This window comes from Lactuca sativa, chromosome 4 (genome assembly GCF_002870075.4).
Source record: "Lactuca sativa cultivar Salinas chromosome 4, Lsat_Salinas_v11, whole genome shotgun sequence".
Classification (NCBI taxonomy): domain Eukaryota; kingdom Viridiplantae; phylum Streptophyta; class Magnoliopsida; order Asterales; family Asteraceae; genus Lactuca; species Lactuca sativa.
Window position 1 is genome coordinate 43,932,590 of NC_056626.2, and position 19,940 is coordinate 43,952,529.

Consider the following 19,940-nt stretch of genomic DNA (forward strand, 5'->3'; position numbering starts at 1 on the left):
TTGGCGTATTAAACCATTGACTTAATTAAAAAAAATTAAAATTATTTATTCTTTTCTTATATAAATACCTATTATCTAAACATTTTTTTTACACATACCTTCTCTTTTTCTCTCTATATAACCTCAATTATCTTAAAAAAATTATGGATCCTTTCAACTCGTCCGATGATTTCGATGACAATATATTCTTCAGGATGATGTATCATTATTACACTAACGACCTGCTACAGCCAGACCTAGCCCTGCTGCTAACGAGACGTGTGATGTTAAACAAAAATCACGAGGAAGGACACGAGCATCTATATCGCGATTACTTTGCGGATAATTATGTATACGGGGCGAAGGACTTCAAAAGAAAATTTCGTTTGAGTAGGGATGTGTTCTTACAAATCGCCAACGCATTGGAAAGCCGGTATCGCTTCTTTACTATACTATTATACAAAATAAATAAAAATGTACTACATGTTTCTTTTTAAATTTACAACATATGCAATATATTTTTAAACTGTAGTTAATTTATGTTTAGGTATGAATTTTTTCAATTGAGATATGATGCTAGAGGTAGACGAGGGTTTACAACGTTGCAGGAATGTGCTGCGGCCATTCGTTTGATGGCTATGAGGGAGTCACCTGACACCATGGACGACTATATGAGAATGTCCGAAAGAACCGCAAGGGAGAGTTTGTATACATTGCCAAGGGGTGTTGTTGAAACATTTGGAGACGTGTATTTGCAGAAACCTTTGTTGCATAATTTGCAAGAATTGTATGCGACGCATGAAGAACGCTATGGGTTTTCCGGAATGATCGGAAGCATTGATTACACACACTGGAAATGGAAAAATTGTCCGGTAGCAAGGAAAGGGAAATACACAAGTGGTCATTATGGATCACCTTTGTTGGTTTTAGAGGTTGTTGCTTCTCAAGATTTATGGATTTGGCATGTATTTTTTGGGGTTGCGGGTTCCAACAATGACGTCAACGTTCTTGATCAGTCACCAATATTCGATGATCTTTTGAATGGAAAGGCCTCGGATGCTCCTTTCAGGGTGAATGGAAACGAATACAAATATGGGTATTACCTTACAGATGGAATATATCCTCAGTATTCCACATTCGTGAAGTGTAGTACCTGGTTCCTGGTATGTATTTTATTTAAGTATTTTGCATTTTTGGCCTGGGACTCGGCGAGTTGAAGGCCCAACTCGTCGAGTAGAAGCGGATTTGATACGAGATTTAAATGACGGACTTGTCGAGTCGGCTTCCAAACTCGACGAGTAGACTCTGACTGGACAAAACCCTAATCTAAGGGTTTACACCCTATTTAAACATCTCATCCAGCCACCCTTCGTCCCTATTGCTTCCAGAACCCCCCCCCCCCCCCATAGCAAACATTAGCGGTGTGTGAGAAGATCTAAAGACATTTATGGTGAATTTTGGTGATTTTGATCACAAGAAAGAAGGAAGGGCCTAGAAGGATCAAGAGAAGACCAAGGGAGTTCAAGTTTGTGCATCATTTGCAGTCCCCAGAAAGTATAAAGTCGACACCTTGCTTGTTCATTTGCTAGATCCCCTTTTTGAAGAGATTTAGGTCTTTTATAAGCCATTCTTGGTAACCGACCATGATTGCAAGCATGGTCGGGGGTTGAGGCTTCGGATCTAGGTCCATGAAGGAGTTACAAGGTAGAAAAGGGCTGCTTTTGCACCCATGGGAGCCCCCATGCAACTTAAGAATCTCTTTTAGAGCCTTTTAGGCTCAAAGTCCCATGCATGCACGTAATGTTCATAACTTTACGTGCTAGATCGAGTTTAGGGACCTAGATCTATCATTTGGACAAGAGTTGTACACCAGAAATCGAAGGAATAGACTTGGACAATATCGACTCGGTGAGTCGTTCTTGGGACTCGACGAGTCCGAGGTTAGACTCCCCTTTCTGTTATGGTTCAAAGAGACCTAGTTGATTGTCAGAAGGGTTTTAGAGGGTCCAGGGGAGTGAACCAAACGTATTGGGAAAAGCCATAGTCCTGGAGTTCATAGGACTCGACGAGTGTATGAGCCGACTCGGCGATTCCAAGGCAATCTCCCAACATTTGAAGATGAACTCGACGAGTTTTTCTTACAACTCAGCGAGTCTAGGACATGACTGGTTCATAGGATGAGGATAAACTCGACGAGTTGTTCATACAACTCGGCGAGTCGGATGAAGGTTCATTCGATGCTCGTATAGAAGGAGAACTCGTCGAGTCATTTCTGAACTCGACGAGTAGAGGCGTGGATAAGGACAGTTAGCGGGGTAGGGACTCGACGAGTTGGCGGCCCAACTTGGCGAGTCAGGTCAACTGGAAGTTGACTTTGGCTTTGGCTTTGACTTTGACTTGGACTTGGTTAGGTGTAAAATGGTCATTTTACCCTAAGAATAGATATCAGACTCTGACTAAGTGTTTTGTGGGGATTATAGCCGGAGGATTTCTGGAGCAGCAATAGACAGAGATTTCTCGCGTAGATTATCAGCAGCTACTTGTTCAACATGAGTTACCTTCCAGTAGTGGTGGGTCTACGGTTACAATGTCGGCCCACCAGTAGGAGTTGTATGTTAGATGATTGTCTTTGTGATAGCATCTAGGTTTGCTACTACCTGATATGTTATATGCTAACATGATATATTATATGTGATAGCAGTAGAGTTCGGTTGTTAGGACCGAAGGGTAGGTCAGGCACCCCATATATGTCTGACAGTATGTGATGATATGTTTATATGCTGGCATGATATGTGATAGTGGTAGTAGGAGGGGAATAGTCCCCAAGTTCGGTTGTTAGGACCGAAGGGTAGTTCGAACACCCCAGATATGTCTGATAGTATGTTTATGTTATGATATATGTGATAGTAGCTGTAGTAGGGGTGGAATAGTCCCCAAGGGTCGGTTCTTAGGACCGACAGGTAGGTCAGCACCCCAGAATGGCTTGACACGGGTAGGTCAACACCCCATAATGGCTTGACACAGGTAGGTTGGCACCCTAGAATGGCCGTACCGGGTAGGTTGGGCACCCCAAAATTGTTCGACAGTATGTATGCTATATGATTGTATGGTATGTGGTACGATGAAGGAACTCACTAAGCTTCGTGCTTACAGTTTATATTTTTGGTTTCAGGTACCTGTTTAGCGAAGGGGAAGGACTGGCGCGGTAGCAGTAAATCATACACACACGCATTATTTTTCCGCACTTGAGATATTCTGGGATTGTACTCTCACATGTTACTATTTTATGATTTGGGTTTTCAAATATGATATATTTTTACATAGTTTTCTTATGAATGTTTTTATAATCAATTAATTAAAATGAAAATTTTGGACTCGAAATTTGGGACGTTACATGAAGGCATTCCACCACCTGGTTGAAGAATGAGACAATTTTTTTTAAAAGAAGACAAGAAGGAGCATGTAAGGATGTGGAACGTGCTTTTGGAGTGCTAAAGGCGAAGTGGCAAGGCCGACTCTATGTTTTGCTTTTTTAAGCAAGGGCTTAGGGCCCCCAATTCTAAGGGGCCTCATATTCTCCAAAGTCCAAAAGTTTAGTCCATTAAAAAATCTAATCCGTTAACCATAAAATAAATGAAGCGGAAGAATAAATTAATGATCGCTGCATTCATGAAACCAAAATGACATTGCATTCTGCTACCGATTTTGATTTTTGCGACATATTCATCTTCCGAGTATAGCAAAGGCCAAAGGGCCCCAAATTTTTGGGGCGCTTTGAGCCCCCAAAATGGTTGAGCCGCCGATGCGAAGTGGCATATAGTCGAACATGCAGCACGACCATTAAATTTAGAAACTCTACGATATATCATGTATGCATGTATCATAATGCATAAAATGGTAGTAGAAGATAAATGGCGAAATATTGCATACTATATCCTAATGGAGCCCAGACACGTTTAGTTTCAACCAGGAACAACAGAGTATTTGCATCGCGTTGTTGACATTTAGGACGTAAATAAACACAGACAATTTCGAGAAGACTTGGCGGATTATATCTTCTATGGTAACAATAACGACAACGAATAGCATTGTAATTTTTTTTTTTTTTTTTTGAATTTGGACGTTATTTATTTATTTATTTTTGAATTTGCATGTTATGTGTAATTTAATTTCTATGTTAATTTTAATCTTTAAAAATTATTGTATGTTATTTATAATTTTTAAACATTATGTTTTATTTATTATGTTATATTTTAAAAATATTTGTCTAAATTAAAAAAAAAAAAAAGAAATTCGAAAAAAATAAAAAATAAATTAGAAAATGGAAAAAAAAAAATTGGTGTTATAACAAGATACAACATGGTGACCATTTCCCCACTTAATGTTATAACACCATTGATGATGTGGCATGTGATATGCCACCAAAATGGTGTTATATCTAATTGACACGCCTAATAATCTTAAAAGAACATGTCAACTTTTTTCAAAGGGCGCTGATATTTCCACCGCTTGTTTTCATCCATCCACAGACTTTATTAATAATTGACAATTATACCCTTTACTTAATTGTATAGTGTATTTTAATTTAATTATTCCTAGGCTTTTTAGGGTTGTTTCAGTTTCCAAACGAAGACGCAACCCACAACACGTTCATGAGGCTCAAATCTTCCTCATTTCGCTGCAATCTAATGAATTCACCTGGAATGTAGTGACCAGCAGCTATGCTTCACATTTTCCTTCCGAAACTATGTTGGTTCCACCGGTGATCAATCGGTTCAATATTTCCGGCAAACACTAGCAGAACCGGCAGCAACGAACCAGTTCGTAGATCCCCCTTTTTCTCTGATTTGGATTTTCCGACGGTTTTTCCCTTTTCGCCGATTTCTCAGATCCATTACCATTACGCTGGTTTACAAGTAACCTGAATGTGCGTGACATTTCCGGGTTGGACCAGAAGTTGTCTGTGAAGTAGTTTGTTAAGTTTGTAGGACTTTATTTCGGAGCCCCGATGATGCAATTGTTTAGCAGATTGATGTTCAGTAGTTTAAAATGGCGTCTGTGTCAAGGTAGATAACACGCCTAACACACTCGATTCAAGTATATCACCCAAATAATTTAGAGCGTAGTTCAACGGGTTCTCGAGGGCCACACAAAATCTTCACGAAAAATGTTTCTAGTCAGTCGTGTTAAGACTAAATCTCTCCGGTCAATGCATTCTGGTCCTTCAGACACACATAGGGCCGAAGATGGTTGAAGATTGCAACATCAAATTAAGGAGGAAAGTGGAAGAACGAGGTTTGTGAGGAAGAAGAAGCGTCGGGTTTAAAAATAATTAAATTTCTAAATATAGTTTATATTTAATAAAGGGTATAATTGTCAAATAACTATCAAGTTACGTGGATGAATAAAAAAAATATGTGGAAGAATCACCTCCCTTTTTTAAAAACACCGAAACTCCCAAAAATGGTTACATAATGCAATTAATGCATGATTTGATTGCATTTGTCACGAGCAAATACTTTTCTTCTTCTATCACGCTTCGAGAGGGACTTTCAAAATAATGCAATCGAGCTTTCTAATGGATTAAATAGCTCAAGGCCAGGCCTCGTCATGATATGACTCATTCAATAGTGGATTAATGTATTTGGATAATTATATCCTACTTGCATGTCCCTTCTTTTGCAGTATATATATGTATCGATCGGTGATTGTTCTTTGTCAAATATTTTAGGCTACACAGTCATAAAAAAGAAGAGACTAATTAAAGCATTTTTCTCTTCTTTCTTTTAAGAAAAAAAAATGGAGTATGATAAGTCTATTGTAACTATCTTGATTCCCATACTCAGTTTACTTGTCTCATTGAATTACATACCATGCAAAGCTCAGCTTTCTTCCACCTTTTACGATGACACATGCCCTAATGCACTCAGCACTATTAGAACTTCTATTGGTGCTGCGGTGACAAGTGACCGTCGCATGGCAGCCTCTCTCATTCGCCTTCACTTTCACGATTGTTTCGTTCAGGTTCATTTTGTTTCTTAATTAAATCTCTCTCACACACATGCACTTCTTCCATATATGCATATATGCATGGTGCTTCTATTTATACATCAGATCATGTAAGTTTTGCAGGGTTGTGATGCATCAATATTACTAGAAGTTGCCCCAAGTGAAAAGGATGCATTTAGGAACGGAGGTGTGAGGGGCTATGAAGTTATAGATGATGCAAAAGCTGCTGTCGAGAGCGTATGTCCTGGCATTGTTTCTTGTGCAGATGTACTTGCTGTCGCTGCTCGTGATGCTTCTGTAGAGGTAATATATGGCAAAAGCTTTTATATGATGTACATAAATAAAGATTCATAGAATCTGCAATTTCGACTGGTAATTAAATTAATTAGTTTTTTTTTATGTCTGAAATTAATACGTAGGTGGGTGGTCCTTCATGGTCAGTAAGGCTTGGAAGAAGAGATTCTCTAACAACAAACCCAGATGAAGCTAACAATATTCTTCCATTAGGTAGTATGGGTTTAGATGTACTCATTCCAATCTTTGCTCAAAAGTCACTCAGCGTAAGAGACATGGTTGCTCTTTCAGGTAATGATCACTTACATCTATATATTTTAATTAAATATATCTTCCTGACAGATGAAATGAAAACATGTTTGTTACATAATACTTATACTTGTTGTCATGCAGGGGCTCATACAATAGGGCAAGCAAGATGCGTTACGTTTAGGGCGAGGATATACGCCAACGACTCAAACATAGATCCTGAATTTGCTAGTAACCTTAGGACCAACTGTCCGCAGACTGGAGGCGACGGGAACTTGGAGCGACTTGATTTGGTGACACCAAATACATTTGACGTCAACTACTTCAGGAATCTTTTGGAAAGAAGGGGTCTTCTAACATCAGACCAGGCACTGTTTAATGGAGATTCAACTGATAGCATCGTACAAGAGTACGTCGACAACCCTGCTTTATTTGAATCTGATTTTGCTGCTGCGATGGTTAGGATGGGAGACCTTGATCCCCTTACCGGTGCTAATGGGGAGATAAGGACTCTTTGCACTGCTCTCAATTAAGAAAGAAGAATAGTGATGTACGTAATGATCAATGTATAATAATATTTCAAACCTAATAAAACTATCCACTACGTACTATAAGAATTTTCTTCATTTGATTTATTCTTAGAGTAAATTATGCAAATGATCCTCGTGGTTCGGTAATGTGCGCTTAGTCCCTATTTTTTTTCTTAACTCGGACGGTCTTTAGCATGTAATTTTTCTTTGCGCGTTTAGTCCCTGTTTTAGATTGTATTACCCTTTTTATTTTTTTTTAATTTGTTAATTATTTATTTATTAAAAATGAATGGGTCCCACCCCTTACCTTCACCCTTCCCATGTCTCTTACACCTCATTCCCGAGTTCAACTTACCGAGAGAAAGGAAAGTAAATGGATGGAAATGAGAAGAAAATAAAAGAAATTAATGTTTCCAAATTTTATTAAAGGGGGGAAGTGGAGGGAAATGAGAGGATCATTTTCCCTCCTAACTTTCCTTCCGATTTAGGAGGATTTGGAAAGAAAGAACAAAATGATTCATTTTCCTTCCACTTCTCTCCAACTCGTGAACACAAAAGAAAATTTTGTTTTCCTTTCCTTCTCTTCTTTTCTCTCATGACTTTCTTTTCTATTCTCTTCTTTTCTTTTGTTAAACTTGGGAACAAGACGTTAATCATTATCATCGACCAATTCATCTGCTACCACCACTACAAATTTCCTTCTTCCCTCCTCCCCTCCTTTACCTGTCGGAAAGCTCCCAACCACCTCCTTTCTCTCACCAGAAAGCCTAATAGTCTCTCCTTCATCAACACCACTACTTTCTTCACCCTCGATCGAGAAGAAGGGGTGATATATACTGGACACTGTAGATATCCGCCTTGGTAGACTGTTGCTTAGGGATCTAAACTGCTGCTCAATCCCTACATCGGAGGCTGTGTTAGCGACCAAAATTGTTGCTTGGACCATCGTCAGCCTCTGGACAGTGTTGCTGGTGTTAGGGTTCCACCATCGAAAAATCGACGAGTGCAAAATCGACGACACCAACATTCGCTGCTCCAACCACCAACGCCCACCGCCCATGCAAGTTCTTCTCGTTGAATCTAATTTCTTTCGTCAAACATTCAATTTGTAGGTTCGAATTTTGTAGAGTTTGGTTGAAATCCTTTCGGTTTTTGCAAGTTCCGATGACTGTTCAACTAATATGCAATCATCTCAGTAGCAATTCAGAGTTGAATTGATAAACCCTAATGTCAACCTTCATACCGCCTCTACTCCGCGTAGATGCATTTGATTTTAGTAGGTTTGTTTTAGGTTTCATTTTAGTTTTAATTTGATTTGATCTTAACGACGAACCTAGGGAACTGGAATTGTAGGTTCAATTTTGAATTTTGGGTTTAAGTCATTTGGTTCGATTTTGGTTTAGGATTTAAATATCAGGTTTAATTTTGGTTTTTGATTTGATTAGCAGATTGGATTTTAGTTATAGGTTTAGTTTGTCCGGAGAACTGGAATTATGTTCTGAGATTGTCACCAAAGGTGGTGCCAGAACTAGAAGAGGATTTAGGGTGGAATGGGTCCTTTTTCCAATAATATATTAATAGTTTATTTTATTTTATAATAATTAAAATAATAAAAAAAGAAAATAAACATATATCACTATGGGGAATAATCTTTTTAGGTCCGGCAAGGACCAATCACCCAATAAAAAATATTTTAGGGATCGTCCGAGTTAAAAAATGAATTAATGACCAAACACGCAGATTACCTAAACCATTGGGACTATTTGCATCATATACTCTTATATATATATATATATATATATATATATATATATATATATATATATATATATATATATATATATATATATATATATATATATATATAGAAAGAGAGAGAGAAAATGAAGTTCAACAACGAACTCCCTTTTAGGGAGTGAACCAACGAACTATGCATATATCAGATGCATAAGTTTATTTTTTTTATATTTTTATTATTATTTTTTTCAAAAAACAGACATTTTTGAATAGCCTAAAAAATTATGAACACCACCGTGCTCATGCTTCACCGCCTTAGAGACCATAAATCAAGTCTCTAAATCATATGTACTGGGGGTGCTTGATCCCCTTGTGTTGTGTGTTTATTGGAATGAAATTTTTACTTTGATTTTAGTTAAACTGTTCTCAATTTAGTTTTCTACACGGCTTCCCTAATTTGTTCATTCTCTTTAGTTTTGTTTGATTCCTGAATTCGAAACATTGATGGGTCTAATTAGGGTATGAAATAGAGATAAATTTCCTTCCAATCGATTGTTTGAAGGTTTCTCTTCAATCGATGGAAACCAGGTCGTATGCCACATACCTTCTCGCCATCATGTTAACCATTGCCACCTCTCACATCCATGTCTCCAGTTCAGATGGTAAATTACGTATCTCTCTCTACTTTCTCACTTTCATGCCAGTTTCAGTTGCTTGGTTTTAAATGTACTTTATTGTATATCGAAATGGGTTTGAATTAGTAGGATTATTATTATGAAATTTTGAAGAAACTGAAAATGCATACCACCTGTTTGATAAAATGTGTATTTAAAATCTAGGAAATTTTTTGGTCGGATATAAAACAAGCTTTACATAATAATCGGACCATCAAGAATTGCTTATTATTTTGGAAATGTGATAGGATTGATTTGTTTAATGCTTTGTTAAGCTTAATAAGATGTTAGTTGCTTTTCTTTATATAAGGTCCTGTTAGCGAAACCTAGAAACAGGTTCCTTACTTTTTGAACAACAATATTTTACACAAAATCGACAAGGGGAAAGTCCTTATGACATACATGTTTGTTTGATATGTTGTTTGTTTTTTATTGAATAGGGTTCTAATTCAACAAGGGGAAAATCCTTATGCGTTGAGTTGAAGTGCAGAGCTTTCAGCTTACTGAGCTAGTGTTACCATCGCGTTGGATCTGTATCTTCTTAAAAACAACTACTAAACAAAGGGACTAGCACCTATTGTGGAGTTTGGAGAAGGGTATGAAAGTTTCTTCTGTGGTTTTACTTTTACAATGCAATTTCTTGTTACATGTTCTTCAAAGTATGGAGTTCTTGTCATAACTTATATTTTAATTAGCATTATTATATGCAAGTTGTACAATTTGGATTTGTGCTAAATGTTATTGTTATGTATTGGAAGGTTTTCTAAGAAGTTATGGGTTTGTAACATCTATTCACAACTTGCAATTACACTCATCATTGAAGGAGATTATCATGGTTCTTTATCTGCACTAGAGCAAGGTTATGTTTGTGCAACTGAGATGTTTTATCCTGAGTTGTTGGTTTGTATGAGCTAATGAATATTTTATTTCAGCTGGTGACTATGAATTCTCAACATTTAGCGATAGGTTTGTGTCTCTTTTGTAATTTGACATTCCATTGTTGTTCTACAATATATATGATTTTAGTTGCAATTGTCATGACGTATATGACATATGTTGATATATATATATATATATATATATATATATATATATACACTTATTCATATGCATATGCATATACATAAGCATACTAATACGTATTTAATTGTCTTATGTATATATCTATTCTTATGCATATGCATATGTATATACATAAGCAAAATCATATGTATCTAATTGTCATATGCATATATTTATTCTTATGTGTGTGTATATATATATATATATATATATATATATATATATATATATATATATATATTATTCGTATATAGATGTATATGCTTACTCTTATACATACATATAGAAACATAAAAAAATATTTTTTTTAAAATATGCATATACACAAAAAACAAATATGAATATGCATAAAAAATACATTTTTCTTTTGAAAAATCCTTTTTTTAGTTATTAATTTCGAAATGTAAGAAATATCTTTGCTGATTTAAATAAATAAATAAATAAAATTATTTTTTTTCAATTTTTTTGTAATCCTCTTAGATATATGTATTAACATGCATATATAAAATTTGGTAACTAAATTCATTGTAGAATCCAATTCAATGTGGATGTTGATTCATATACCATTGATGTAATATATGAGGAAAAGATGATTGTTAGATACAAATTTATTTTGACTTGATTTCTTGTGATCGGAAGTGTCGTAAATGTGATTGGAAGTTGCTATTGAATCTGTTTCAATTTTTTTAGCATGGATATGTACTCTAACAATTACCACCTCTTGTCAAACATGAAGCTCAAAAAGCAGTTCCTTCACTTTCATTCGATGAATTGAAAGAAAAAGCTGAGAATTTTGGATCTAAGGCATTGATTGGTGAAGGTTCATATAGAAGGGTTTATTTTACAAACTTAAATAATGGAAAAAGCGTTGCTATGAAAAAACTTGATGGTTTCTCCAGAGGCTGAATCAAATTCAGAGTTTTTGACTCAGGTAAAGTCAATTTATCTGCTTAGAATATCATTTTCTATTTTCATTTGATACTATGACAACTTTGTACATTAAAAAATCTACCTAATCATCGTTAGATGAATGTATATTGCTATTTCTTGCATTCCTCTTTATGAATAATGCTTTTCTTTCGATTCAAGGTTTCAGTGGTTTTAAACACTCAAGCATGACAACTTTGTTGAGTTGTGTTTTTACTATGTTGAGTGAAATACTGATGTCTTGGCTTATGGATTTACGACCATGTGATATTCATATGACATATGCATATGAATATAATTATAGATGTATTAAAAATGTTTTTTTTAATGTGCATATGCATATGCACAAGTTTTTTTAAAATATGCATATACACACAACATCTATCTTAATAAATAAAAATCTTTTTGAGACATGTTATTTTTTTTAAAACTTTTGTCACATATCATTATGTATGATTTTTGAATTATTTAAATTCCATATGTCATTATAATTCAAAAATCTCACATAATGACATGTGACAAAAGTTTTTAATAAATAACATGTGTCAAAAGTAAAAAAAATAACACATGTTAAAAAGATTTTTGAATTATTTAAATTCCATGTGTCATTATGTACCAAAGGGCTTCTAGCCTAGCAGTATCATGTGTTTCCCTCCATCCTAGTAGTCAAAGGTTAAAGTCTCACTGTGGACATATATGAAATAATTTATGATCAGTTTAGTATAAATTTGTATTTGTCGTTCCAAAAAAAATATGTCATTATGTGGTATTTTATTGTTTTTATTAATAAAAATTTAATCGAATCCACTAATTAATACCTCTATTATGTATGTAAAGTGTTCATTGTAATAAATGTATAAATCAATATTATAATTATTGTAACATTTATTATTTAACATAAATATATTTTTATTTAAATTCCACATCTCATTAGGTGGTATTTTCCTTTTTTTATTAATATAAAATTAATTAATTTCACCAATTAATACATTTATTATATATGTAAAGTACTCATTGTAGTAAATGTGTAAATCAACACTATAATTACTGAAATGATTATTATTTAATGTAAATATATTTTTCTCTATAAAATAAATATAATAATAAATAGACTGTTTTTTCTAACACTAAAAACATTTATTATAATTTTTTGTTACATGAATAAAAATAATGAAATGTTGTAAAAAATATTTTTAAATTCAGAATAACTAGGGAAGAACCCGCTTTGTGGGGTTGGACGAGCCAAAAAACATTGAAAGATCACGAAGATTACAAATTACCCTCTCAGCAACGGATGCATTATGACATAAGGAGTTAAGAAAGAATAGCAATGATTGTTATTCACCCAAATAATAAACAAAATTTATGATAAACAATATCTTATGTAAAAACAAAACATTTTTTTTGGATTAAGTTGAAAAATAAAACCCATATATAGAAAATTTATCATGCCACAACCCATAAAATTATCAACCCGTTTCTTTATGGTATTTTAATCCCACCTCCATCTGCAAAAAGGAAAATGGTGATAATTAATTATATGAATTATATAAAAAAGGTGCCAACTATAAATTAATAGAAATCAGTAGTGAGAGTATCCCTTTCATCCAAGAGGAATCTGATTAATTTAATCAGAAGTTATTTATTTTTCTATTTTGTTTGTTGACTTTTCCCTTGTAAAAGTCTTAATTATGTATATGTCTTAACTTTGATGTCTAATATGACTGCCTTTATTGATGAATTGAGCAAAACTATAAGAAACATTACAAAAGATGTAATGTAACGACCGAAAAATACAACCAATTTTAACTTTTTCAAAAACATCTTGATTCCATTAAATCTTTACAAAAAGGTTTTCGATACAAAACATTTAACGTGTTCCCAGAATCACAATACTACGAAATCATGAGGAGCGGTACGATCACGCCTTCGTCTTGCCACAGTCTCCTGAAGAACCTGAAAAAAACATGAAACCACAACTGTAAGCCCGAAAGCTTAGTGAGATATCCCCAAAATACCAACCACAAATACCATACACGCATAACATGCCATAGCATATCCGATCACAGACCAACCATGCACTTCGGGTTTACTGTGTGACTAGTCCGCCGCACCGGCCTACAGTCCACCTGGTCCACTCTCTGAGTCTATCCACATACATCGAGTCTACAGTGTGATTGGTCCGCCCGGTCCCGGGCCTTCAATCCACCTGGTCCACTCTCTAAGTCTACAGTATGACTGGTCCGCCCGCACCGGGCCTTCAGTCTATCTGGTCCACTCTCCGAGCCTTCGGCACGTCTGGTCCGCCCTTTCGGGCCTACAGCCTATCCGGACCGCTCGCTGGGCCTTCGGGACAACCGGTCCGCCCTGGGTATCTTGGCCTACCGCACACAGCAGGACCCGCCTCAACCCAACTCCAGTCCAAACAACCATGTGCACATATACATACAATCATATAGCAATTCACAGTCAACAAGCAGATCAAACAGATCACATAGCATATCATCATCCTATCTAGGATATCGACATAACAGGTCACTAGCATAGCATCACCCTATCTCTCAGGATACCGATCTCAATCAGGTCTCTAGCATATACCATCCTAACTCACAGGATGCAAACATATCAAAGCAGAAACATAATAACAACTACACAGATCTCAATCCGTTAAGGGCCGGCCTTGGTGCCTTAGACCCTGTTGATATAGTGAGGATAACTCACCTCGAAACTGCCGACTGAACTGATAACCCGAACTGCTCTGATCATTGATATGATCTCTACCACTGGACAACCGCCAATGCGCTGAACTCAAAACAACAATCAACAATTACCAAAATGCCCCTGGAAACCACTGGTCAACCCTTGGTCAAAGACAAGGTCAAAGTCAACCCCTGACTGACCCTACTCGCCGAGTCAACCCTATGACTCGCCGAGTTCCCATAATCAGAACTTCACTCAATCCGCGACCTAACTCGCCGAGTCACCCCGAGACTCGTCGAGTTCAACAACTCTGAGTCCACTCGCACACAACTCACCGAGTCATCCCTTGACTCACCGATTCTCGACTCGACCAGAACATATTGGGATTCTTCGACAAGACTCGCCGAGCCCAAGAACAGACTCGCCGAGTCTAAGGCTGTCTTTAACCTACTCGCCGAGTTGTTCATACAACTCGCTGAGTTCCAGGCAATCTTCATCATACTCGCCGAGTTGTTCATACAACTCGCCGAGTTCCAGGCCATCTTCAAGCAACTCGTCGAGTACACTCGCCGAGTACCACCGGTCTGAATCCATACAGAAGCACTCCAGGCCATGCAATTGCTCCAAAACATAGATCTAGCCTCCTACAACTCATCCATCACGTAAAGTGGCAAACTTTACGTGAATCCAAAGAGATCTATGCATTTTGCACATTAGGGCTAAGGTTTGGGACAAGATAGCTTCATCCAACACTCAACACAGGGACTTTCATGCATTCTAACTCTTCTCCATCCCAGATCTGAGGTAGCAACCTCAGATCTAGCCTCTAAACTCCAATACATCCAAAGGATAAGATCTCAATACCCCCAAAATGAAGAATCTAGACAATAGCAGTTCAAACAATGGAAAGATACCTCAAAAGGAAGCTCCAGGAGAAGATTATCCCGAATCCTTGCAAAGCCCTTTGATCCAAGCCTCTTCTTCTTTGGAATCTCTTCAATAACCACCTCTTCAAGCTCCAAATTGCTCAACAATGGTGCTTTTCCACGATTCTAGGGTTTCTGGAACTTAAGGGGGAACAAAGAGGCTGGGAGGAAAACATAATGATCTTTATATAGGGCTCAACCCCGAGAATTAGGGTTTTCTCCACTCAGCGCCTACTCGCCGAGTCCATCTCACTGACTCGCCGAGTCGGCTACTTAACACGCGACCCAGTCGCGACTCTACTCGCCGAGTCCACCCATGGACTCGCCGAGTCACTCTTTCCCAATTACTCTTTTAGCCCTTCAACTCTACTCTTAATATTTCGGGATGTTACAATTCTCCCCCACTTAAATTAGGCTTCGTCCTCGAAGCCTACAGCACTTCAATCCCAAAGATACTCCCACAACGTGCCACCTGGCCTTAACCTGGCCAAGTCCCTCAAGGCATACCCATCAAAACTCAAACACACTTTCTTTTTCCTTACGGTGTCCTGACCACCGTCTCGAGCCGGGCACCGGCTGTACCCTCTGATAATCACACTCAATAACCGCAAATTACCCATGACGCATCACTGCCCCAAATCTCAACATTCACTCGACCCATAAGGGCTTAGAAAGCCAGGAACCATCGGATCCCCGGTCCGAATCCCACTCTATCCATTCCGTGACGATGGAAAGACCCATTCTAAATCTCAGAGCAACTCCCACGAGTTCTCCTCTTGCAATCACATACACATGCTGAAATAGCTCTAGCACCCTCAGGTTGAGAAAACCTGTTACACTGATGATATCCTCCAACATCCCCCAGGATGAACCACTGACACATATCCAATACCCTGATCAGAATCACATTGAGAGCCCAAGACTCTCTCCCTGCATCCCTTCCGAGTCTCTTAGCTCTACATCTGCGGAATTCCTTCCGCGACCTCAGCAGACATCCCAAACCGGATGTGCTTCAATCCCACTGCCGCAACACGCTGCTCAATAACCATACTCGGATTACTCTATCATAACTCTGCTCTGCTGCTTTCACTTCCGTGAACTTGCACTCCCTCTCGGAGTTACACACCCTCTCACTTCCTTTTCCAAGGAATCCACTTGGCCATATAGCCACTTCAACAAGTGCCACGGTGCTCACCCAACGCTACCCCACCTCTTGCGTATCCGCTATCCATCCAACACACATACTCTGACTCTCATCGCAGGGACTCTCAAGCCCATGCACTATCTCCACTAGTCATGATCACTACCCGGGGCCAGACCTCCTAATGCAATCACACCACAGCATACACAACCCAAAACCTCACACCGATCCAACAATACCTGCAGAGTCTTCAGCATGACTGGACCGCCTCACCAGGCCTTCAGCCCATCTGGACCACTCTCTCAGAACCTTCAGCCAATCTGGACCGCTCTCAGTGCCTTCAGTTTGGCTGGACCGTTCTCCGAGCCTTCAGCCTGACTGGTACGCCTACCGGCCTTCAGTCTATCCGGACCGCTCAACTAGCGTTCAACATTCCGGGCTATCCCTCCCGGAGATCCCCCCATGCATACCGTTCTAGCCCTCTAGGGGTTCCGAACTCTCACTCCATCAAACATACTCGATCTCGGCCTGCTCCCAGGCCCTCCACAATCAAATGCCCTAGGTCTGTATCCCGCCCCGCATGCCCGACACTTATCCCTATCAGCCTATCCTATGGACTGACAGAACACCTGCTGAATCCCAACAGCTAAGCACTCTCGAATACACTTCGATCTCCCGGAGAATTCTCCAATTCTCCCCCACTTGGGCACTAACTATCAACCACCGGTCGCCATCACCGACCTCCCAGAACAACTCTTCCACAAAGAAAACACTTACACGCGGACTGCTTCCCACAAGCATAAACAACCTCAACGAGATCTCACATCAACACCGATCATCCTGCTCAAAAGAACTCAATCTGCATCAACCACTCCTCAGAACGCGAATGCTACCCGGCCTGAAACCCAATGCTGGGTTTCCACTAATAACCCTTATGAATGATAACCAAAGGAATTCCCAAAACAATGACCCATAACCAAAACCACAACCCGCAAAATGACGAATACCACAACGAAACCCAAACAAAATACTAGCTCATAACAATACACCACAATCATCACAAGATAACAAGACATCAAGAAAGAAACATACCCGCAGCTGCATCCGGCACTGCCCTGACCTCCTTTGCTACAATCTGAAAAGCACGACCCTGAGCCCTTGGGGGCTCTGCTCCACCCTGACCTCCACCTGTGATCCTCAAAGTGGCCAGTGTTGGAGCCTGCACCGGTCCTGCAACAAGCTGTGGACAGTTGACCCTCAAATGCCCCACCTGATGACACTGATAGCAAATCCTCAAATCTCGAACTGGCGCTGCCTGCCGACAATCCCTCGCATAGTGCCCCTCCTTTCCGCACTTGCGGCATGCACCACCGGACCTACAAACTCCGGTGTGACCCCTCCCACACTTCCCACAAGTGTGGCTGCTCAGATCCCCCGCTCTAACATCAACGGTCTTGGACCATTTCGGCGTCGGCTGCGACTGCACCGGAGCCTGCCTCAGCTCACGCAACTGCAACTCTATCTCCAACTCACGCCGCCTAGCGGCTTCCTGCAACTCCAACAGTGTCCCGCACCTCTGCGCAGACACAAACTGCCTGATGTCCCTCTTGAGCATGCTCAGATATCGAGACATCTGAGCCTGCTCCGAAGCGAACTTTGGGCAAAACATTGCCCTCTCAGTGAACATCCTGGTGATCTCTGTCACCGACTCCGAATTCTGCTTCAGCTCAAGGAACTCCTGAGCCAATCTCTCCCTCTCAACCTGCGGAACATAACGAGTGACGAACATCTCTCGGAATTGATCCCATGATACCGCAGCCCTCTGCGCATCTGAATATGACCCCGTGGTCAATCTCCACCAATCCTTCGCCCCGAGCCTCAACAGATTCAAGGCACACCTCACCCTCTGATTAGCAGGGCATGAACACGTGAAGAAACTGTTGGATAAGGTGTCTAAGTCCATAACTTATTTGGTATATACTTGACCCGACCCGGCATGGTCCATTTGGGTTGCATCTCACCCGAACTATTATGGATAATTTTATGAGAGTTATACACATATGTTTATTAATATATTATAAGTTATAATATATTAATATGAAGTCATGTTATTTAATTAGTCTTAGTCTTAAATTAATTATGAATTAATTTAGAGATTAAAAGGAAGACTAATTAGATTGTGGGCTATTGGTATTATATAATGTGGGCTAACACTCATTTGTTAATGGGCTAGGCTTATATGGAAGTCCATGGATGATCCATGGAGCTTTTAACCCATGGGTCCTTGGAAAGGAAAGGTCATGGGTTATTAGGGTTTCACCCTAACCATGCACACTATATAAGCATGCTTATGGAGCATGAAATGGCGGCTAAGAGTAACTAGTGACACTAGTGTGTGTGCTTTGTGTGTGGCCGAAAGTTACAAGTGTGTGTACACTCTCTCAAAGTTTTCCAAGAGTTTGTGGTGATTTGTGATTCCATTTGAGGCATTCACACTATTGGTGCTTGGCCCTCAAACTCCTTAGGAATTGAACTCATCATCAAAAGGTATGTAATCTCATCTAATTCTTTTATACTTAAAAGTACTCTATGCCATGTTAGATAGGTTATGAACCTTGGAAAAATTATTATTTTGCATGTATTTAGACAAACATAGATCCAAGGTTTATTAGGGTTGCATGCACACTTAGGAAGTGTTAGATTGCTCAAACCCCAACAGAAACACCCCTCCACGTCTGATAACCACCTCATAGCAACAATCGGGTCCTAAACTCCATCGAATGCGGGAGGCTTCGTATTAGCGAAGTCCCGATACTGAAAACCCCGACTAGCTCCTCCCCCTGTCGCTGCTACAGCCGCTGTAGCCGCCACGGCAGCCGTCTCAGTGAGAGCTGCATAGATCTCATCAAAATACTCAACCATGGCGGTCTTAATCGACCCAAATAGCTCTGGCAACTCAGCCCGGAACAACTCAGCAATCTCATCACGCAGGATCTCACGAATCCTAGCATCCAACTCGCTCGTGCTCATCTGATCGATAACCTCGGGCGGCACCGATTCGCCCGGAACTCTCTCTCTAGATCCCGATCCCGATCCGGATCCACTCTCATCATGCCTCGGAATCTCCATACTGAAAAACATCACACAAAATCTCAGACTCTTCCCACAACCTGGGATCCAACTCTCTCAACCCAACCCTAGAGATCATGGTTTCCCTGATACGCGTATGGGTCTTGTGCTTTCAGTAGTACGGGCCCATACTACCTTCCACACCTACCCATATTTGTATGAAGTACTACCACAATGCCCTAGAGAAACATGCATAGCAACGCTCAACCCTCACCACTAGAGGAACACTAAAAACATCCCATAAGGAACCCTAGGCTACAAGCATCACAAATCAGGCAACATATCATGAAATCCTGAAGATCCCTAGCCTATCACTAGCATGTTGTTCTATCAAAGCTCAAAAACACATAACATGCATGGTATTTTGGGATTACTTACTGGCTCCGGCTGATCGTACCTCCGCGTCCTCCCTTACTCATTTTGAAAACCATTTTAAATACTCTTTTGAAAACTCTCCTCGATTTGAGACTGGAGTCACACGAATGTTCCTCCAATTCACTCAAACCAAGGCTCTGATACCAACTTGTAACGACCGAAAAATACAACCAATTTTAACTTTTTCAAAAACATCTTGATTCCATTA

At 39.2% G+C, this 19,940-nt stretch overlaps 2 protein-coding genes and 1 long non-coding RNA gene across 3 annotated transcripts; all 3 read left to right on the plus strand.

Moving 5' to 3' along the window:
• Positions 1–263: 263 nt before the first annotated feature.
• LOC111914572 (uncharacterized) lies at positions 264–2,504 on the plus strand. Its single transcript, XM_023910283.2, has 3 exons — positions 264–412; positions 527–1,142; positions 2,460–2,504. Exons 1-3 carry the CDS (start codon positions 264–266, stop codon positions 2,502–2,504), a joined length of 810 nt encoding a protein of 269 aa, XP_023766051.2.
• A 3,146-nt stretch (positions 2,505–5,650) lies between these two features.
• Positions 5,651–7,157, plus strand: LOC111914667 (basic peroxidase). The gene is made up of 4 exons (XM_023910367.3): positions 5,651–6,003; positions 6,112–6,291; positions 6,408–6,573; positions 6,676–7,157. The coding sequence occupies exons 1-4, from the start codon at positions 5,779–5,781 to the stop codon at positions 7,062–7,064; spliced, it is 960 nt and encodes a 319-aa protein (XP_023766135.1). The 5' UTR covers positions 5,651–5,778; the 3' UTR covers positions 7,065–7,157.
• A 1,840-nt stretch (positions 7,158–8,997) lies between these two features.
• LOC122197622 (uncharacterized) lies at positions 8,998–10,244 on the plus strand. Its single transcript, XR_006191227.2, has 2 exons — positions 8,998–9,460; positions 9,913–10,244. It is a non-coding gene; the product is annotated as an uncharacterized LOC122197622 (long non-coding RNA).
• The last annotated feature ends 9,696 nt before the right edge of the window (positions 10,245–19,940 follow it).